Source organism: Protobothrops mucrosquamatus, unplaced genomic scaffold, assembly GCF_001527695.2.
Source record: "Protobothrops mucrosquamatus isolate PMUCROS unplaced genomic scaffold, P.Mucros_1.0 scaffold101, whole genome shotgun sequence".
NCBI classification, from domain to species: domain Eukaryota; kingdom Metazoa; phylum Chordata; class Lepidosauria; order Squamata; family Viperidae; genus Protobothrops; species Protobothrops mucrosquamatus.
This window is the reverse complement of record NW_015386474.1, coordinates 720,615-739,281: the sequence shown is the minus strand read 5'-3', so window position 1 is coordinate 739,281 and position 18,667 is coordinate 720,615. Positions and strand designations below refer to the sequence as shown.

General features: G+C 36.3%; 1 protein-coding gene across 1 annotated transcript; it reads right to left on the bottom strand.

Annotated features, from left to right (window-relative positions):
* Positions 1-38: 38 nt before the first annotated feature.
* On the bottom strand, positions 39-18,144 carry TMED8 (transmembrane p24 trafficking protein family member 8). Its single transcript, XM_015812608.1, has 7 exons — positions 17,988-18,144; positions 12,461-12,565; positions 11,385-11,454; positions 8,499-8,628; positions 7,917-8,058; positions 6,579-6,872; positions 39-5,068 (listed from the first exon to the last, which is right to left on the bottom strand). Exons 1-7 carry the CDS (start codon positions 18,142-18,144, stop codon positions 4,851-4,853), a joined length of 1,116 nt encoding a protein of 371 aa, XP_015668094.1. The 3' UTR covers positions 39-4,850.
* Between the last annotated feature and the right edge of the window lie 523 nt (positions 18,145-18,667).

The following is an 18,667-nucleotide window of genomic DNA, read 5'->3' as shown; positions in this document are numbered from 1 at the left end:
ATTTAAATAGGAGAAAAACAGAAGACTTGGCAGAATGATGAAAATCTTTAATGAAATAACTTTTTAAAAGTCAAATATAGTCACAAAACCATGGCTCTAAAAATGTAACAAATATCAATCAAATTGAAAGAAACAGCAATGCAACTAGACAGACTTTAGTTAATTGGTACTAGAATAATCAACACAGTGCTATAACTTGTAAAATGCCTTCTCTGTTTAAAAAAAAATATTTGGGAGAGTAAGAGAATATACACCAAATTGTTAAGAAAATTATATAAATAAGTTCGCTAAAGAATAAACATTTTATATGGTACAAAATAGAACTGAATTTCATCTGAAGGGTATATTTTCATTATAGGCCAATCATTTTAAACTACAAACCAGTCTATTCATTTTATTTCAGAGATTTTATGTTACTGATGAAAATGCACAGAATAATCCTTTATTCTTGTTGTCAGGGACAATATTGTATAAAGCTTAGACCTGGTAAGTATAGGCTCAGTTTCACTAATCCCAGCAGAAAGTAAGTGCTGGCAAGTAATATTAATTATACATTTATAAATTGAATTAATCAAAATGTTATTGAAGTCTAAATATTAAACTATTTTCCTTTGATGCCAAACTATCAGAAATACCCATGACTAGCAGAAGGCCTTGCTAATATATTGGTATTAAATTACAATGTAACTACTTTCTGACATATCAGTTTGGCATCTTTACAGAGCTCACTTCTAACCATAATTACTTAGAAATAAGTCTTATAGAGACTGAGAGACCTGCTCCCAATTTAATTTATTTAGGAATGCATTTTTAGATGTATTATTTTGAGACAGAACCATTTTAAAAGGCCATATCCTACATTCAAATAAATCTCACAGTGACTCTCTTAAATCAATATAAGCAAATTCAATGTATTAATACAATTCATTATACTGCAAATGCTTTTGGTCCATCACAAGAATTCCCAAAATTTAATCTTGATTTTGCTTACTCAGGCTTTGTGTGTCATCTAAAAAAAATAACCCACATGCAGTACAGTTATTACTAGAAAAGTTATCCCAAATCTATGATAAGCAAACCAACAGCGGTTATAAAATGCTTCAAGATCAGACAATGTTTCCCTGATTTCTCAGTAATCAATTTAAGATACAGGTTGCATGCATTTTGGTCTTATGTTATGAAGATTAAGTGATAAAACAAAATGTTGCTTATTTGAAGTAAGATTTACCATGAAATTGTCAGTGAACTCTCTACTGTGGACTTTTCCCAAATTGCCTCAATTGCCTCTATAGACGCTCTGCATCTATAGAATTCTACTGGATTTATAAGGACAATAAGAGGAATATGTCTTGAAAATACAAGTCCTCATAGTGCAAGAAGACTTATAGGACAACGCTGTACAGATCTGCTTAGAAACAGGCTCAAATTTTAATTGGATTTAAGTGCACTTGGGACTATAGCAATGATTTCATATCACACAGTTATTAGTGAACCAGGATTTTGGCAATTATCTTCTTGGTTAAAATGAGACAAACAAAGCAGTATCAATAATAGCTACCTCCAATCCCACTCAAGATTAATTCCAATAATGTCTTGGTTTAGCTTGCTTGTCATAGTTAAAGAGGAAATACAAACATACACTAAATTATACCTAATTAAAACAAATACATGAGCTGAGTATATTAATATGATTGAAGTGTGACAAGTGGAAGTAAAATAAGTTAAAAATGCTTAATTTATATATTGGGACTAACTAGATCCTGTTCTCCATTTTAAGTTGTCACATACTGCATATACTATTATTCATTTGTGCTATTTCTTTACACTACCATATGAACACGGCCAAAGTCTGTTATTTCTCATACATTATGAGACAATAATAATATTTTATTTTAATACATTCCTATTACACTTTAACTTCTCAATCTAAAATAATAGTTAATTTATCTCAAGTGAAATTATATTTCCATTTTTATCTACAACAATGCATGTATAATGTTGAAAATTTTCTAGGATCAATTTCAGGCAAGGATAAATGCTCACTCTAAGCATTTTCCAGATTTCATTAGCGTGTGGTTACAGAAGTTTAGGAAATTTTGGTCTGCAATCCAAGAAGCACATACATCTTTCTAATTTTTTCACAGTAGAAAGAGAAACAGACCACAGAAATACTTTGACTTGGCCTGACTTAGTTAGTCTTTGGATAAGAGGTACAGATACTGTAAAGTTCATGTGCATATGTGGTGTATATACAACTCACACATGGAGAAGGAATATTACACACTATACCAATTTATCAAAAGAGTTTAAACTCTTAAGATGTGCTCTATCTGGAACTTTAATCCTTCTGTTTAAACAGCATTTCATCTTTATTTCAGATATTAATTTCCTTGGTCGAATGAGCAAAGTGTACATATGAAGGACAGTCAATATTAAATTGATTAGTTCAGTAGGAACAAATCTGAAAACCACTGCCATTAAACAGCGAATGGTAAGGAAGGCACGGAGCTGATATCTATTGCAGTTTTAATTTGCTTCATATTTCAGTCTTATTCTCTTTTCTAAAAAGTCATTCCTCTATTTTCTACATTTGCAGGTAGAAATGATACTTTAATATCATTACAGTAATTTCAATAACAATTCATATTAAATAAACCTTTAAAAGATACTGTGGGACTTAAGAACAAATGCAGTTGCTTTGTTGAGAAAAATGTTTGTTACTCAAGAGTTAAAAATAGAGCTCTGTAATTAAAGCCAACACAAATTTGCACATTTAAAATATATATCTTTTCTTTCTTTGTATTTCTTCAAGAAAATGTTAACCAAAGCAAACAAATCTGTTTCATTTTCTGAACTCTAAACAAAGCAAACTCTTTAGGTTGAAAATGAGGATAAACATAGTCGGCTTCATTTTTTTATACAGTGTGGGACATCTAGAGATAAGCTTTAATTGAAAATAATTTCAATAATAGTATGAATTTATAAACGGGGAGGAGGGGAACATTAAATGCTGCTCATAAGTTTTACAACAAACAATTCGGTGGGTCCTTCTATCAGAGTTCTTCAAGACTGTTTTCAAAAATCAGCAACTTTGAATCAGAAAATCCATTTGTACTATGGTTTTCCTTCTGCTGCCAAATGTTGTTCCTTGCAGTTATTGTACTTTAAATGCTGTAATTGTTTCTCCAATCTCATATTAAATAATTAAAAAATGGGAAGGAGTAGCCATATTTGACTTCCTCTTTAAAGTTAATAGTAAAAAAAGCCCGCAATAGAAGTCAGTTTCATTTCCTCTCTGTATGTCTCTCACTAAAAATGTGGCAGAAATAGAAAATCACCAAACTTCAACAAAAACACCTCTTAGGAACATTCCCCAAGATCTACTACTTACAATAAATATTTGGTGTAATCATGCAAAGAATTAAGCATACTGGACAAACATCACAAGAAATAGTGGCTTTAAAAAGGCCTGCTCAGATCTGCCCCTGAAATCTTAAGTATACTGTATACTGTATTTATATGTCTTCTGCTACAGAGACATGAGCTGTACATATACATTCTATAAAACCTGAGCTATGAAAGATAATATGATTGCCAACTGGTAACTGCAATAGTTAGCTCCGCTATATTATGTTTATGCTACATTAAATATTGGCAGTGATTTTGAAGTCTGAATAAACAAAGGTGTAAAAGAAGATAAATACAGTACTTGTTGATTGTTTAAAGACTCAATATTTTATATGAGGGCAACCTTTTGTGGACACTATAATTGCACTCTTGCATATAAATTACAAAATCATTGCTTGTAATAGACCAAAGGACTAATTTGTGCATGCCCACTGTAATATAGTTCAGGACTGCTTTTTGTAATTGGTACTATCTTGTGTCTGCCTGACTATTGGTATAGTAACTATTATGTGCTTGTGTAAAGTCTTCTTGCTCCTGGAAATGTTTGCTCCTAGGAATCTGGAAGCACTGTGGTAAATATGCATAAATTGCTTCCATTTAGTATCTTGATAAATGAAATAGATATTTCTGCCCTCTAAAATAAACATTTCCTAACTTGGTTTGGTTTAGTTTTAAATTATGCTCCATGAACATAATGTTTAAAAAAAGCATTTGGAATTTCACCAATTTTAACTATATTTTAATGTTGCCAAATGTTGCCAATAGAACAGCATACTATGGCCCCAAAACTCTGAATTATGGAACTGGGGAAGCCTTTGTTGATGTCTTTTCCCGAATAATTCATCAAAAGCAAAATGAGGGGGGCACACTTTTTTCTTTTAAAGTTATGTTCTTCTCTTATTGAAAGAGAATGATGCAGTTTGGATTCCATCCAGCAAAGCTTTAACATATATACAGATATCTGAGCAGATGACCATTTATGGGAGCTAGATGAGAGAAGGCTAGATGCCAGTGGCCTGAGTAATCAACGTGCATACCATTCTACAAGATCTCCACTACAAAGCAAATAGCAGTGTACAATATCACAGTAACAACGCGGTTCTGGGCAGAGTTCTATAGGCTGTTTTGGCAGCTGAATCCAGCCAGTATTAGTAGCTAGTAGCGTAGAAGGAAATAATATGTATACTTCCAAAGAAAAGGAATGTTTTAACTTCAGTTCATGTAAGTGCAATCAAAAGAAAAACAGACATTTAAATCTTATGTCCGGTGAGTTGCTTGCTGTAATTAAAATCTCAGCTTTGTGTCTGCATACAACAAAGTGGAACTGCTAATGATCATTTGCTCCATTCCGGATATTGGGATAAAGTAGGAAGGATATATAAACAAAATTTGGCCATCAGAAGGTGTACATCTTAGTCTTGGCAACAAGACTATTTACTTTTTTAGCTGGCATAATAAACATGAAAAAAAAGAATCTTGTTGCGTAGGAGAGAATAAGAATTGTCAAATTTGAGCAAGTAGATGCCCTCGCCTGGATAATCATGGCTGCCTATTTGCACTTCTTGGTGGCTGTCCCTTCGGTAGACTGGCATGATTTCCCCATAACGGTTTCGCAAATAGCTTTTGGCTCCTTTTTCCACATCACCAACAGGAATAGGACCTGAGAAGGGAAATGCACAACATATACATCAGCTATAGAAACCAATAGAAGGAGGCCATAGATACTCAGGATTATGGATCTAACTAAAGACATTTATACACAGAAAATATCATCACAGGTTTCAAAGCATCTGGAGATTAAATTTTCCATATTTGTCAGGAACCTGAGAATGTTCCATTCCTGTCATTTAAAAAAAAACAAAAAACAACTGAATTCCTAAACTATTTTATAATTAAAGTTTATAAAATACTTATTGAATCTCTAAATATTGCATGATTAATTAAAAATAAAATTGGAATATTTCCCTCCCCTTCTTTAATCATTTCATCAAATGAACCTTCTAAGTGGCCCATTTTATTCCACAATAATAAATAATAGTGATGCTCATCAGTGTAAGAGAGGAAGCAATAAGGAACAGCCAGTTACTCTCTATGCTCAGACATTGATTTATTCCAATGTTCTCATTCCAACTTCTAGCAGGTGAAGGATTTTCTATATTATACTGCAATAGAAGCAAGAAAAGAGTGAGACAATTTCTGCAGTGGCCCTACATTTATAGAATTCTTCCTTGAGTTATGAGAAAGAACTCTTGCTAGTTTTATGGGAAGACATATAAAATTTATTAATTTGAGAAAGTTGTGAAGGTGCTTATAGATTCTATGACTGAAGAATGTCATCAACAGAGTCCTGAAGCAACAACAACAACAACAACATCATCATCATCATCATCATCATCTAAATTTGAACATCGCCCAATTCCCAGTGAGTTTAGGCAATTCACAAAATAAAAACCAAAAAATAACAATAAAACTATATAACAATAAAGAAAAAGGAGTAAAAAGAGGGCAATAATGACAAACATACACGCATAACACCTTAGCCAAAAATCTAGGCATAGGCCTTTTCAGTCACTATATGCTTTCTTAGAACAGCACCCTCCCTAAAGTCTGAATGGCACAAACTCTGATGTTATATACATTTTAACTTTATTTGCAGAGGTTGACATTCAAGCTGCTCAGAGCTGCCAGTGTTTGGAGCTACAAGTACATCCAGTTGAATAAATAAACACACATTTTATTATCAGGATTTATTAAATTTCCCTGCTTGATAGTCTGTGGAATAGTTTGAAGACTAATTGCACAGTTCAAGTTAAAGCAGTTAAGAAGTTGAGTTCTTTAACTCAAGTTAAAGAGGTTATGTTTGCTTCTGAATGGGACCTAACTTTATAACTTTATGCATGACAGACTCATGAGGCCGGCGTGATGTGCAATTAGTTCACAGGGTGAAATAAGTTGGGGGGTTGTAGTCACCGTGAGTTTGTGGTGAGGGGGGGCACAGAGGGAGGCTCAGCCAATTTCACTGTATACATGTTATACTTTGATAATAAAGGGCTTATTATTATTATTATTATTATTATTATTATTATTATTATTAAGAGACTATTTGGAACATAATGGTTTTACATATTTGTTTATTAAATTTATACATCACTATCGAAGACATGACATACCTTCAAATTCTTCTTCTTCCTCTTCTTCATCACTTGATTCACTGACCTGAACAGTAATGGCAGTACTAGTAATAGAAGTCCAATCAAAATAGACTCCAAACCCAATGTCATAATCTTCCGTAGCAAATTCCCAGCAGACGCGCTTCCCATCAGGATGGGTGGGCACCCGGACTGTTAATACCTCACCCCGTTTCACTAGCATTCGGGCATTCTTCTCCTTTGCCATCTTTGTTTTAAACTCTCTTATCTTAGAATTTGTCCAGGTAGTGGGGGGAATCAGTGGAGGTGGTCGAACTGGAAGAAAGAAGGATGATTTTTTAGTTTTTATAACATAGATGCTGATAGATTTTTTAACAAGACTTGATGTTCTAATTACAAGATTTCCCTTTTTTCAAAAGAAGGAATTAGGTTTCTTAATCCCTCTCTTAACTGACAAGGCTCTCAAAATTAAACATTCCTTTTTCTTCTAAGAGTCTTTTTGACTGGCTGAATCTATTCTTTCAGTGACTCACTCATACTACCATACACTGACTATATAATGACTTAATTAGACATCTTAGCACAGCAAAGTTTCTAAGAACAAATTGGATGATAAAGGTGTAAATGATCACTACAATGAGGACCATATTAATTTGCCATACTTAATTTTTTTACTTTAAAAATCCATTGACTATCCACCATGAGATCACTATCACTTTCATCCCAAGCATTAAAATTAAATAATGCGACAGCAATCTCAACTCTGTTTTGGTCCTGTCTTATTTCAAATTTCTGTGGATTTCTTTTTTTGTCATAATACTCTTTTATAATAATAATTATTTATTACATTTATATACTGCTCAACCTCCAAGAACTCTTGGCAATTACAGATTAAAAACTTTTAACACAAGAAAAAATATAATAGACAAAAAAGAGTAAAGGTGAAGTGACAAAAAATTAAGTTGGAACAAAATTTACTTATTATTAAAGACGTATGCCGCCCATCTCCCTGGAGGCAACTCTAAAATAAATAAACCCACATAATCCAAAGGGAGGGTTCACACTCAACAAATAAGTATAGTGTAATAGCAAAATCTGAAATAATATAAGAGCTAAATAAAAAAGAATAAAAAATCAATCCAACCAAGGGTAGAAATTATATACAATACAAAAAATGGAAAAACTAAAAACTAAATTAAACAGCAAAGAATCAAAATCTTTGTTGCTGCTTTCCTATATATGAACATTTCAAAATTTACTGTACTCTACTATAACACAGCTCAAATCTTGCATATTTCTTCAACAGAACGCTAGTTACTGATCCATATGAAAACATAGTAGTGAAAGCATAATCCTTGCCTTTCTTCTGTTCGCTTAGAAGATCTGTAGTTTCTAACTCTGCAGACAAGATGTCTACTGCACCTGTATATTCAGACTGTATCATGATTATATCACCTGGTCCCTCTGGTGCAGAGTATTTTGTCACTTGTAGTATAGCTTCCTATACAGACAAATGTATAGAATATACATCAAATACAGTGATGTCAAGGTGCCTTAATATTTAACAAAAATAAGTTTTTTTCTGTACATATCTTTATCTGAATTCTTTAACTACCTATTTGCAACTATGTCCTCCTAACTAGGAAAAAAAACTTCAGAAGCTATTTCAATATCATATTTTCTGAAGTTTTTTTTCCAGTCCACATTTCTTCAATTCTGGGCAACACAGAAATATAATCAATTAAAATACATTGGATCCCAGAAAAAAATACAGTTCAATAATCTTATTGTCTCCACTACATATAAATTTCTTATTATCTCAAGACATACATTTCAAAGCATACAGACACTATAATAAAAAACATCAATAAACATGTTTATAAACAAAGGATTGTAACGATGGCTTGGCAGTAGAAATAGGACAAAAGTCAAATCACCTACCTCTTTTTGGTGCTGAAGTTGATCAGTTAGGATCTTCTCCTCTCCAACTACATCTTGCTCCTCTGGATTACCATTAGCACTTGCAGGATCCTTTGTAGCATCTGAATTTACAGGTGATCCATTCTGCAGCCTCCCAGAGAAAGATAGCACAAGAATGCAGGGTGTTTTAAGAACCTGATATAACAGGTAGGTAAAATGCCAATCAATTGGAAAAATAGACTTGTAAGGTGACTTGGAGTCAAATAGGATTCCTCTGGCTTATATTTTATATCCAGATGATCTCAGCTAAGCCAAAATTCAAATGAGAAATGCTGTGTTGTATTCCTTTAGGCAGCTGAAAGAATGTTATGTGCCATCAAGTTAGTGTTGATTTTTAAGTGACTATATAGGTAGATCTTCTCCAGGATGAGTTATTGCTGAACCTTTTCATAAACACTGGATTTGAACTATATCCAGCACTAAGAAACAATTAGCTATCATAGATAATGTATCCATACAAACAAACAAGGCACAACAGTTTGACTGCTTAGTTCAAACAACTTACCTATAAAAACCAGTTTTAAAACATTGTAAAGAAAGAAAATGTACAGTGTATAGCAAAAGCTTCTTATCCCTGCCAAATATTTCACAGGCTGATCATTGCATGTGGGCTTAGGGCTTAATGCAAATATTTAAAGTTGTCTGATACATTGTCATATCACTATCTAATTAAGTATTATCTATTCTGTTTGAACAAGAAGGAGCTTTCTAAAGCAGCAGACAGGGATTTTCTCATGTCTGCTATGAAGGTTGTTTTCAAATGGAAATGAAGGAGACTGAACCTGTGTGCAGAATGTGATGTATTGACTGTTACTGTAAAGGGGAGGAGTCAAAATGTATTGTTTATGAGAGCAGGTGTTTTATATACATAAGAGACACACAAAAGGATAAAACCATAGAAATAAGTGGCAGTTCTCTTCTCCACTTGAATTCCCTAGTGTGGATATATATCCATGTAGGATAGACCCTAGGGGATACAGCACAATAACTTGCCAGGAAGAAAATTCACCTTTCTAGGAAAAAAATGATTACCCTAAGCCAAGAGAGAGGAGAGAGAGAGAGAGAGTAGGCCAATAGTTAGACTTCTTCAACCAAATTCTTAGTAAATTAATTTTTGTGCAACTGGCCACTGTCCAATGCATCCATTTTATAAATGGGTGGTTCATAACCAACAGCGGTCCCATTTGTGAAAGTGTATGTATGTCATTTTCTCAAAATTCAAAATATTTCTACTAGCCCAAAAAGTATAGGTGCCTCTGCTGTACAGTTTCCATGCATACTGATATATAATGTGCTCACATGCGGTCATGTGATCTCAGGGCAAGCAGGGAAACATTTTATGATACCAGAAGCGTTTTACAGGCCTTAATCCACCATTCCTGAGGCCGTCATAACTGAACGGTCATTAAACAACTGGTTTTAAGTCAAGGCCTACCTCACTACCACATTCAGTCTCAAATTTCACTAACTGGAAGAAGGAATCAAATTCCAGTCGCAAGGTAAGATAGCAAAATAAACAATGTATTTTTCTTTGAATGATATAAAAGTGCAATGTTCTCTACACTTGGCAATGTAAGAAAAATAGACAAAAGTAATTGAAAAGAATACCATGAAAATATTAGAATGAAGACTTCAGTGTAAGGTCACATGGTTACAAAACTACTTAACTGTTTGAGTTTTTAACACGGTTAAAATTGTTAATTGTAAAGGATGACTGATCTTCCTTCCCTCCTCCCCAATTTGTTTTCTTTGCTATTCCCTATTTTTGTATTGTTCTTTGTTTTTAAATGTTTAAAAACTGTATACACCTCCCAGAATTGCTGGGAGTCAGGTGGCATATACATCTGATAAACTGTTATTATTAATATAAAGTAAAACTAAATAGGCTATTGCTTAGGCCTTACCTGTATAGTATTCCCTAAGAAACTCCCTACAAAGTATTTCAGTAACCTGTCGCTCCTTTATCTCTATACCATCTTATGCATGTTTTATATTATGTCTGAAATCAGGAACTGATTAAAGCTTCATTGCTATTATCCCTCTCTGAATTCCATTATTTTCTGCAGAATCACATCCCTATTTTTAAGGAACTATTTTAGGATCTATCACGCTGTTTTGCATAATATTAATTTTGCAAAAATACTATAAAACTGTTCTTAGTCCTAATGCTAATTCTATATGTTGTTTTAGTAAGAGTATTAGATATTATTGGAACTAATCATGTGTAATGAGTTAATGAGTAGTGGTTAAGATGCTGAACTAAGACAGGGGAGACTTATGACCAAGTCTACCAAGTCTACCAAGCTGCCTGGATGAATTTGGGCAGTTACCCTCTCAGCTCACCTACCTCACTGGGTGCTTGTTGTGAGGATGAAATTGGAGGCAGGAATGCTATGATGGCTGCCTTGAACTCCTGGAGGAAAGATGGAATATAAATCTAACAATAAATGCAGCTAACAAATAAAATGCTCACAAACATTTTTGCTGTGATTGTTTTCATTTTTATATATTTAATTGCCCCTTACAGTTCATACTAGTATCAAGCATACGGATAAGCTTTGAATCATAAATAAAACACCAAACAAATTTAACAGGTAACAACATTGCTTTTACTTATCCGTATGCCATGATTATCAATAATAGTTAACAGGAAATATACATGAAGACCCTGTCTAGTGAGCATTCCAAAGGTATTGCTACTCATCATAGCCAGTGGGAGAAGATGACTTGCCTTGGGAGTACGGAATAGTGCTTTGGATTCTGTCTAGCAGCATATTAGCAATCAAAAATGAAAACAAAGATCAACCCAAAGGATTTATATCAAGAGACTCACAGTTATTATCTTACCTGCATGGTAATATATCCTTTTCTGAAACAATAGCTTCTTGGACGGATTTTTGAGCTGAATCTTCATTTTCTAGAAGAGAGCAAAGATAACTGTAATATTTCATCTTTTAGTACTTCTAATTACCATTCATTTATAGGCACTCAATGCTTTATCAGCTAGCAGAGTCATGCTATATACTGCTTTTGGGTAAGGTTCAAAGAATCCTATTTCCAGAAGAAATATGAGACAAGCCAATATATTTACTAGTTAACATAACATTCGTGAATGGAAGAGGTTTCTATTCTAAGATAGTATACGTGACCCCAGGAATTTAGTCCTAAACAATGCTAGACAATTATGTTTGTAATCAGACTCACAAAGATTAACCTACAATAGACACCAAAAAGGATGGATCGACTACATTACTCTTAGTGGGATTAGTCAACAATATGTTTGTATTTGTGACATAAGATTCAGGACCTATAAGAACCATGTCTTATAATTGATCATTATCATTTTTATGATAATTTTATCATTCCAGCAGAATATTGTGATTTGGTCTGGAAAGGTACAGTTTCTATAAAAATAAATGATAAATGATCTTAAAGATATATTTGTTTATTTAAGATGACAGAACTGAAAGTCTCTAAGTGAGAGTAACCAACAGGCCTACAATTAACAATTGGAATTATGATGTTCTTCTAAATGAAATACAGATATATTTTAAAAAATCCCTTGTCTCCCCTATGGGTGGTATGTGTCTTCCTTAATCCTAGATCCTCTACCAGAGGCCTGGGAGTTTGAGGGTTCTGTAACTGTTCCTAGGACTGCACTCTTCTGGGCAGAGAGTTCTAATATCATTCCTGGGGTTTCTTGGGGCCACCCTCCCAGCTTAAAAGTAATAGTTCTGACTGCTTCTACCACCAACTTTTGGTCTTTATTTTTCACATCTTCTCTAATTCCTCCTTCAGGACCTGGTACCTCTCCAGCTTCTTATGCCCTCTTCTTGATTTTGCTGTCACTTGGCACTGCTATGTTTAACACCACTGCTGACTTCTATTTTTTGTCTACCACCATCTGATTGATTGGCCATTACCTGTCTGTTTGTCTGGATCCGGAAGTCCCACAAGATAATCCCAGTTATTCTCCACAAACTTCTCTGGAATCTTCCATCTGGACTTGTGAAGGTCTAGCCCATACACTATTGAGAAGTTCCTGTATACAATACCAGCTACCTGGTTATGCCGTTCAGTATATGCTTCCCTTGCCTGCATTTTATACCCTGCAACTATGTGTTGGACTGCCTCAAGGCCTCTCTTCATAGTCTGCATCTCAGGTCCCGACTAATGTGGGAGACCCCTGCTTCTATGGATCTGATGTTTATTGGCTGTTATGCTGCTATGATCAATACCTCAGTGCTGTCTCTTAGTGTCTTTCCACTGGTAGGATTTCCTAATATCTGCCATCTCATCTGTCATCCTCTGCTTGATCTTCCTCCCATGTTTGCTGCTGCCTCAGGCATTCTCACAGCAGCTCATCTTTGGGTGTCATCTTACTGATGTACTCCTGAAGTTTTGCCCAGGACAATGGCTTTGACAATCGCCACACATCACCTGCCTTCTTTCCAGATGGTGTACAGTCTCAGTGGACTTGTAGTTGACTACATAGTCACAAAAGACATACATACAAACCTAAGCATGTTGGTGCCAGTAATTTGGTTCAGATTATCATTTTTTTCTTTTTTAGAGAACCCATATATCAATATCTAATGCACCAATTACTTCATTCGTTCCTTTATATGATCCATAATTAAATCAGGCATCTCTAAAAGAACTGCATTTTCTCATTTTATCCAAAGAGCTTTAGAGGAAGGCAAAATATTGAATAATTGTTTGAAGGACAACTTTTCATTTAATGTTGACTTGCATGGGCACAAGATTTATTCAGAGTGATGGGCAAAACTCTGAAAAAATGAATTTCTTAATTTAATGAATGAATTTTTGGGAGAGTTAGTGCGTATTTGATTATGGCACTCAATTTGTAGGGCAAACCCTATCCATGTCAATAATTTTCTTTCTTTTAATAGCATCTGCCATATGCTCTTAAAATGTCAAATATACCTTTTGGCCCCAAACAGATAGGAGCCATTGATCCACACTTTAACCCACTCAAAATGCTAGTTCATGGTTTAATACCATATGTCTTCCAAATCCCCCAAATTGGGCTTTGTACAAACTATGGTTCAGCAACAAGAAAACATATCATGCAAAAATACCCTACATCAGCCTTTTCCAATAACATGTCCTCCAGATGTATAGGGACTGCAGCTTCTACAATTCTTAGTCAACTTGTCTCCTGCCTGGGAATTCTGGGAGATATAGTTCCAAATTCCAACACTTTTGCAAGGCATCAGGTTAAGAAGACTAGTCCAGACTTATTATCATTCCACACTCTATTCCTTTCTAATAGTTTCATTTGGCAACATCCTTTGTGATAGAGGTTTGACAGAACTAAACCAGCACCATAAATATTGGTTATTCTCATAAGAATACCACAATTTATACAGCACCTCAAATGAGGTTCAAAGCAGTCTACATATATTATATTATAAACTGCATCAAAAGGTAAAATTCTGAGAAGGTAATATTCTCTTGAATTATATACTTAACACATGGAATTTAATAACAGGACAACATAAATGGATTCTTCATGCCTTTGGGCATGCCTGTGGGAAGAATCCAGAGAAAGAAATATTTTGGGGAATATTAAAAAGGCAGAATATATTTCCCCAAAGGATCTTAAAGGCAGAAAAGCAAGCCCAGTTTTTTTTAATAGCCCCAAGCAGAAACTAGAGGCCAGCTTTTAGAAATGCAGATGTGTGATAATCCTATTCAGGAAGGTTGGAGCCAGGGAGCTAAAAGAAACTGATGAGATTAGGAAGACAAAGACCCCTAAAATCTACATACCCCTACCCAAACTCTAAGAACAGGAAACATAATAGGATTAACCCACCAATACCAAAAGGGCACACTCAGACTCAGGTCAAAGTACATGATACAGGAAAAACAAAGCCTCAAACAGGAACAGGAAACAATTTCAAAAGCCCAAGAAGGTATAAAAACCCACCACTCCCAGCTACTTGTGGTCAGCTTTTCCAGAGCCACGTTTCTGTCTGGCTTTGCTCTTCAATAAACTACAACATTTCTAAAGCAGTTTCCATTTTGTTTATTCCCAGCTTGGACTTTCAACATGCCCTTGCTATAGCTAAAAGATTGAAATTGCAGCATTGGAAAGATTTACTCCATTTACTCAGTGGATGGAAGATTTGATTGCACTTGCTACTTGCCTATAGATGAAAACTTTGCATGGACAAATATAATGAAATATGAGACTCATTTATACAAAATGAAGTAGACTAAAACATGACAATTCTATAAGTGTATTAGAACTGAACACACATAAATGCCTAGTGTTTATATTAAATAATTATATAGAGAAATCTGTTTATTCTAACAGTTATCCTTTATTTTTTCTGTTGTAATTTTTTATTCATTTTTATGCATTTGTTGTGTACTTTTAATGTATGTATTTTTGTGTCTTTTGCTTTTCTTCATTTTCTCTTATTTTAAAAGCAATAAACATTATTTTAAATTTAAACAATTTCATAATGTGCATTAAAATAATTTAAATGGTTAGTAATTATGCACAAATTGGTTATCCTTTTCATATCCTTAAATGAAAAGCTAATACAATGGCTTCCTATATTTGCCTAATTTGTTCATGGCTGTAGAGTAATAATCTCCTGAAGCTGGTTTTAATGCCATGAAACACAGAAACTGCTATTAGTATTGTTATTATTTCCAAGGAAAGACATTACGAGATTTTGTCTCAAATACAAAAATGATTCAGTCTACTTTGTATATACTTTGTAGATCAACTGGGATCTACAAGGTTATAACAAATGTCAAATAAAACTCCTGTATGTACTATATTTCGGAGAGTTGTCTTTTAGAACCTTGGTCTCTGAAATGAAGTGTACATTTACAACAGGGAGTACACAAATTGATCCATTGGATTGTAGGAAGCAAATAGTACAAAGCCTATTTATATGTATTATCTAGAAAAATAAGAAATTAAACTATATAAATGCTATAATATTGTATATAATATTTTATATACATTTTAATATACTATTTATAATCAAAATCACATGAAGTATTAGTACCACTTTATAAAGCCTTAGTAAGGCGACACCTGGAATACTGTATCCAGTTTTGGTCACATTACAAAAAAGATGTTGAGATTTTGGAAAAAGTGCAAAGAGCAGCTAAGATGATTAAAGGTCTGGAGAATAAAGCATATGAAGAACGGTTGCAGGATTTGGGTTTGGCTAGTCTAGAAAAAAGGACCAGGGGAGACATGATAGCAGTATTCCATTATCTGAGAGGCTGCCACAAAGAGGATGGGGTTAATTTATTTTCCAAAGCACCAGAAAGCAAGACAAGAAACAATGGATGGAAACTAATCAAGGAGAGAAACAACCAGGAATTAAGGAGACACTTTCTAAAAGTGAGGACAATTAACCAGTGGAACAGCTGGCCTTCAGACATTGTGGGTGCTTTCATCACTGGAGGTTTTTAAGAAGAGACTGGACAGTCACTTATCTGAAGTGGTATAGGATCTCCTGCTTGAGCAGGAGGCTGGACTAGAAGACCTCCAAGGTCCCTTCCAGCTCTATTCTGATTATGTAATATATTCATTCAGTAATAATATATTAACATGCACATATTGGAGTCCATGTTCTAACTTCTTTTTATTGATTGGATTGCACTGACAAAAAGGTTTGGAGACTACTTTGGAAAATCGCATATAAAACTTCAGGCTAGACACTAATGTCATGTTTCTTCAATCTTCAAATTAGCGAAAACAGTACTTAATTTACTTAATTCTACATATTATGAATACACAGGGCAAAAAGCAATAGCTTCTGGGCATATAAAACAAGAAAGCAAATAACTTCAATAGTTTTATCACTATTACATGATGCAACAGTTGCACCAAGCTACATTAGCCTCACTATAGAACAGCTGGTATGTTAGGAGAAAACATAAACAATGCAATGCCACAAGGGAGAATTCTCTCACAAACAAAATTATCAGTGTTACAGTATAAGAACATTACTGAAAGAAAAATGTCAACCATGTTATGATTTGGCTCATAAATACAACAGGATACATGATGATATTCTCCCCCAAATTTGTTCATTAGTGGGATATGGTTTTGCTCTTTGCTGACTACAAAGATCCTGTTTTCTGACATTAACCTTATCATTGCAGATTTATCTTTGGCTACCAAAATGCAAAAGTTTCTAAAGAGAGAGGGGGAAGTTCTGGGGCTATAGAAAAAAGCACCGATTCCTCCATTAAAATATAGACAATCATTTGTACACAAAAGATCTGAGGATACTTCAGTGGTGCTCTTCTACTTCATCAACCAAATCCAAGAAGCATCTCTAATAATCAACTCCCAGACATGCATACTGTTTCTCTGCAGAGATTACAAAAGAGCAAGATGACAATTATGCAGGCCTGGAAGTAAAAGATTCTCCAGGTGACAAAGTTTCCAGGGAAACACCCGCTCTATCATAAATAAAAGCATATTCTAATACAGTGGTTCTCAACCTTTTTAATGCCGCGACCCCAACCGGTTGTAAGTCGAGGACTAAACCGGTCGTAAGTCGAGGACTACCCAACCGGTCGTAAGTCGAGGACTTTCCCTGCCCGGGAGCGCCGCACATGCGTGGTTCCGCCCCCTGCACCAGCCGAGGTGTAGCTGGCAAGCGGCAGAGACGGAGCAGGCCGACCACCAGCTGGCCCAGCCCAAGGGAGGTAAGGCACCCACCGGAAAAGGGGAAAAAATGGCGGACAGCCTTGCTTGGCGACCCCCGTGAAATGGTCGATCGACCCCAAATGGGGTCCCGACCCACAGGTTGAGAACCACTGTTCTAATAAGAAGGGTTATTTACAGATACAGTAGGTGGCCTATTAAGATGTGCTGCTAAGCATCGTATGAAAGGGGCAGGGAGGGCAGGGAAAGGAGAGAAGGGCAAGGGAAGGGCAATTTGCTCAACTTGCTAATTATACACACCCATACACACCTCACCTCAGTCCCTAAGGCAGTGTTTCTCAACCTTGACCATTTTAAGGCACGTGGACTTCAACTCCCAGAATTCCACAGCCAGCAAGGCTGGCTGTGGAATTCTGGGAGTTGAAGTCCACGTGCCTTAAAATGGTCAAGGTTGAGAAACACTGCCCTGAGGCCACCTCATATTTACTTTCCCTCCGACAAAAGGCAACGGAGTCCGCCAAACGCAGGAACCGAAGTTGCAGCATTCTCACGTGGCCTCGCTGTCGGGAAGGAAAGGACCTGTTGAATTTCTCCCCGCCAGGCCCCAACCACAAGGAGAAAACGCAGCGGGCAAAGCAACCTCCCCCTCAAATAACTCGGATTGGTCCAGTCCACCCTGCCCTCTGCGAGACCCTTGGCCCAATGGGGAGGCGAGGCCTGGCGGACGCAACGATTTCCCTCTGCCCCTCTTTTTTTAACTGCAGTCCCGAAGGTACCTGGAGGAGACGGGAGCGGCGGCGACGCCGCGGCAAGTTTCTCTTGCTCTTCGGCCCCGCTAGGGCAGTAATGGTCACCGCTGCCTCCGCTTTCCGGGCCTCCGAGCGCGGAGGATTCGAACGGGGTATCCTCGGGAACGGCCGCTTCGTCCGACATCGGAAAGGAAGACAAAGAAGCCCCCCGAAGTCGACCGAGGAGAGGCGAAATGATCCGGAAGCAGCCGAGAAAAGCCGAAGACGCTCTGCTTCCTCTTGAGAGCGGGCCGCTTCTCAGGCCTCCCCCCCACTACGGAGTTCCCGCCTAGCCGGCCGCCAACGAGAAAAGTCCTCGTCGGGCGGCGACGGAGCGTTTCCCGACGACAGAGAGCGAAGCAAGGAGAGGAAACACGGCGACCCGTCCCGGAAGTGCTGGTCTCCATGGAGACCGCTCCAGGAAGGACGCGTCGTCATAGTACCGGGAGAGTTGCCCCACCTCCTTCATTTCTCCCCCTCTTGTGGGAATGATGGACAGTAACACGATTTTGCGGACGGATGTCGCGGACGACGAGGAGGAGGACGAGGACGAGGAAGAGGAGGAGGAAGAAGAAGAGGAGGAAGAGGAGGAGGAAGAAGAGGAATATGAGGAAGAAGAAGAAGAGGAGGAGGAGGAGGGTGAGTCGCTGCCCCGCCGCCGCCGTCGC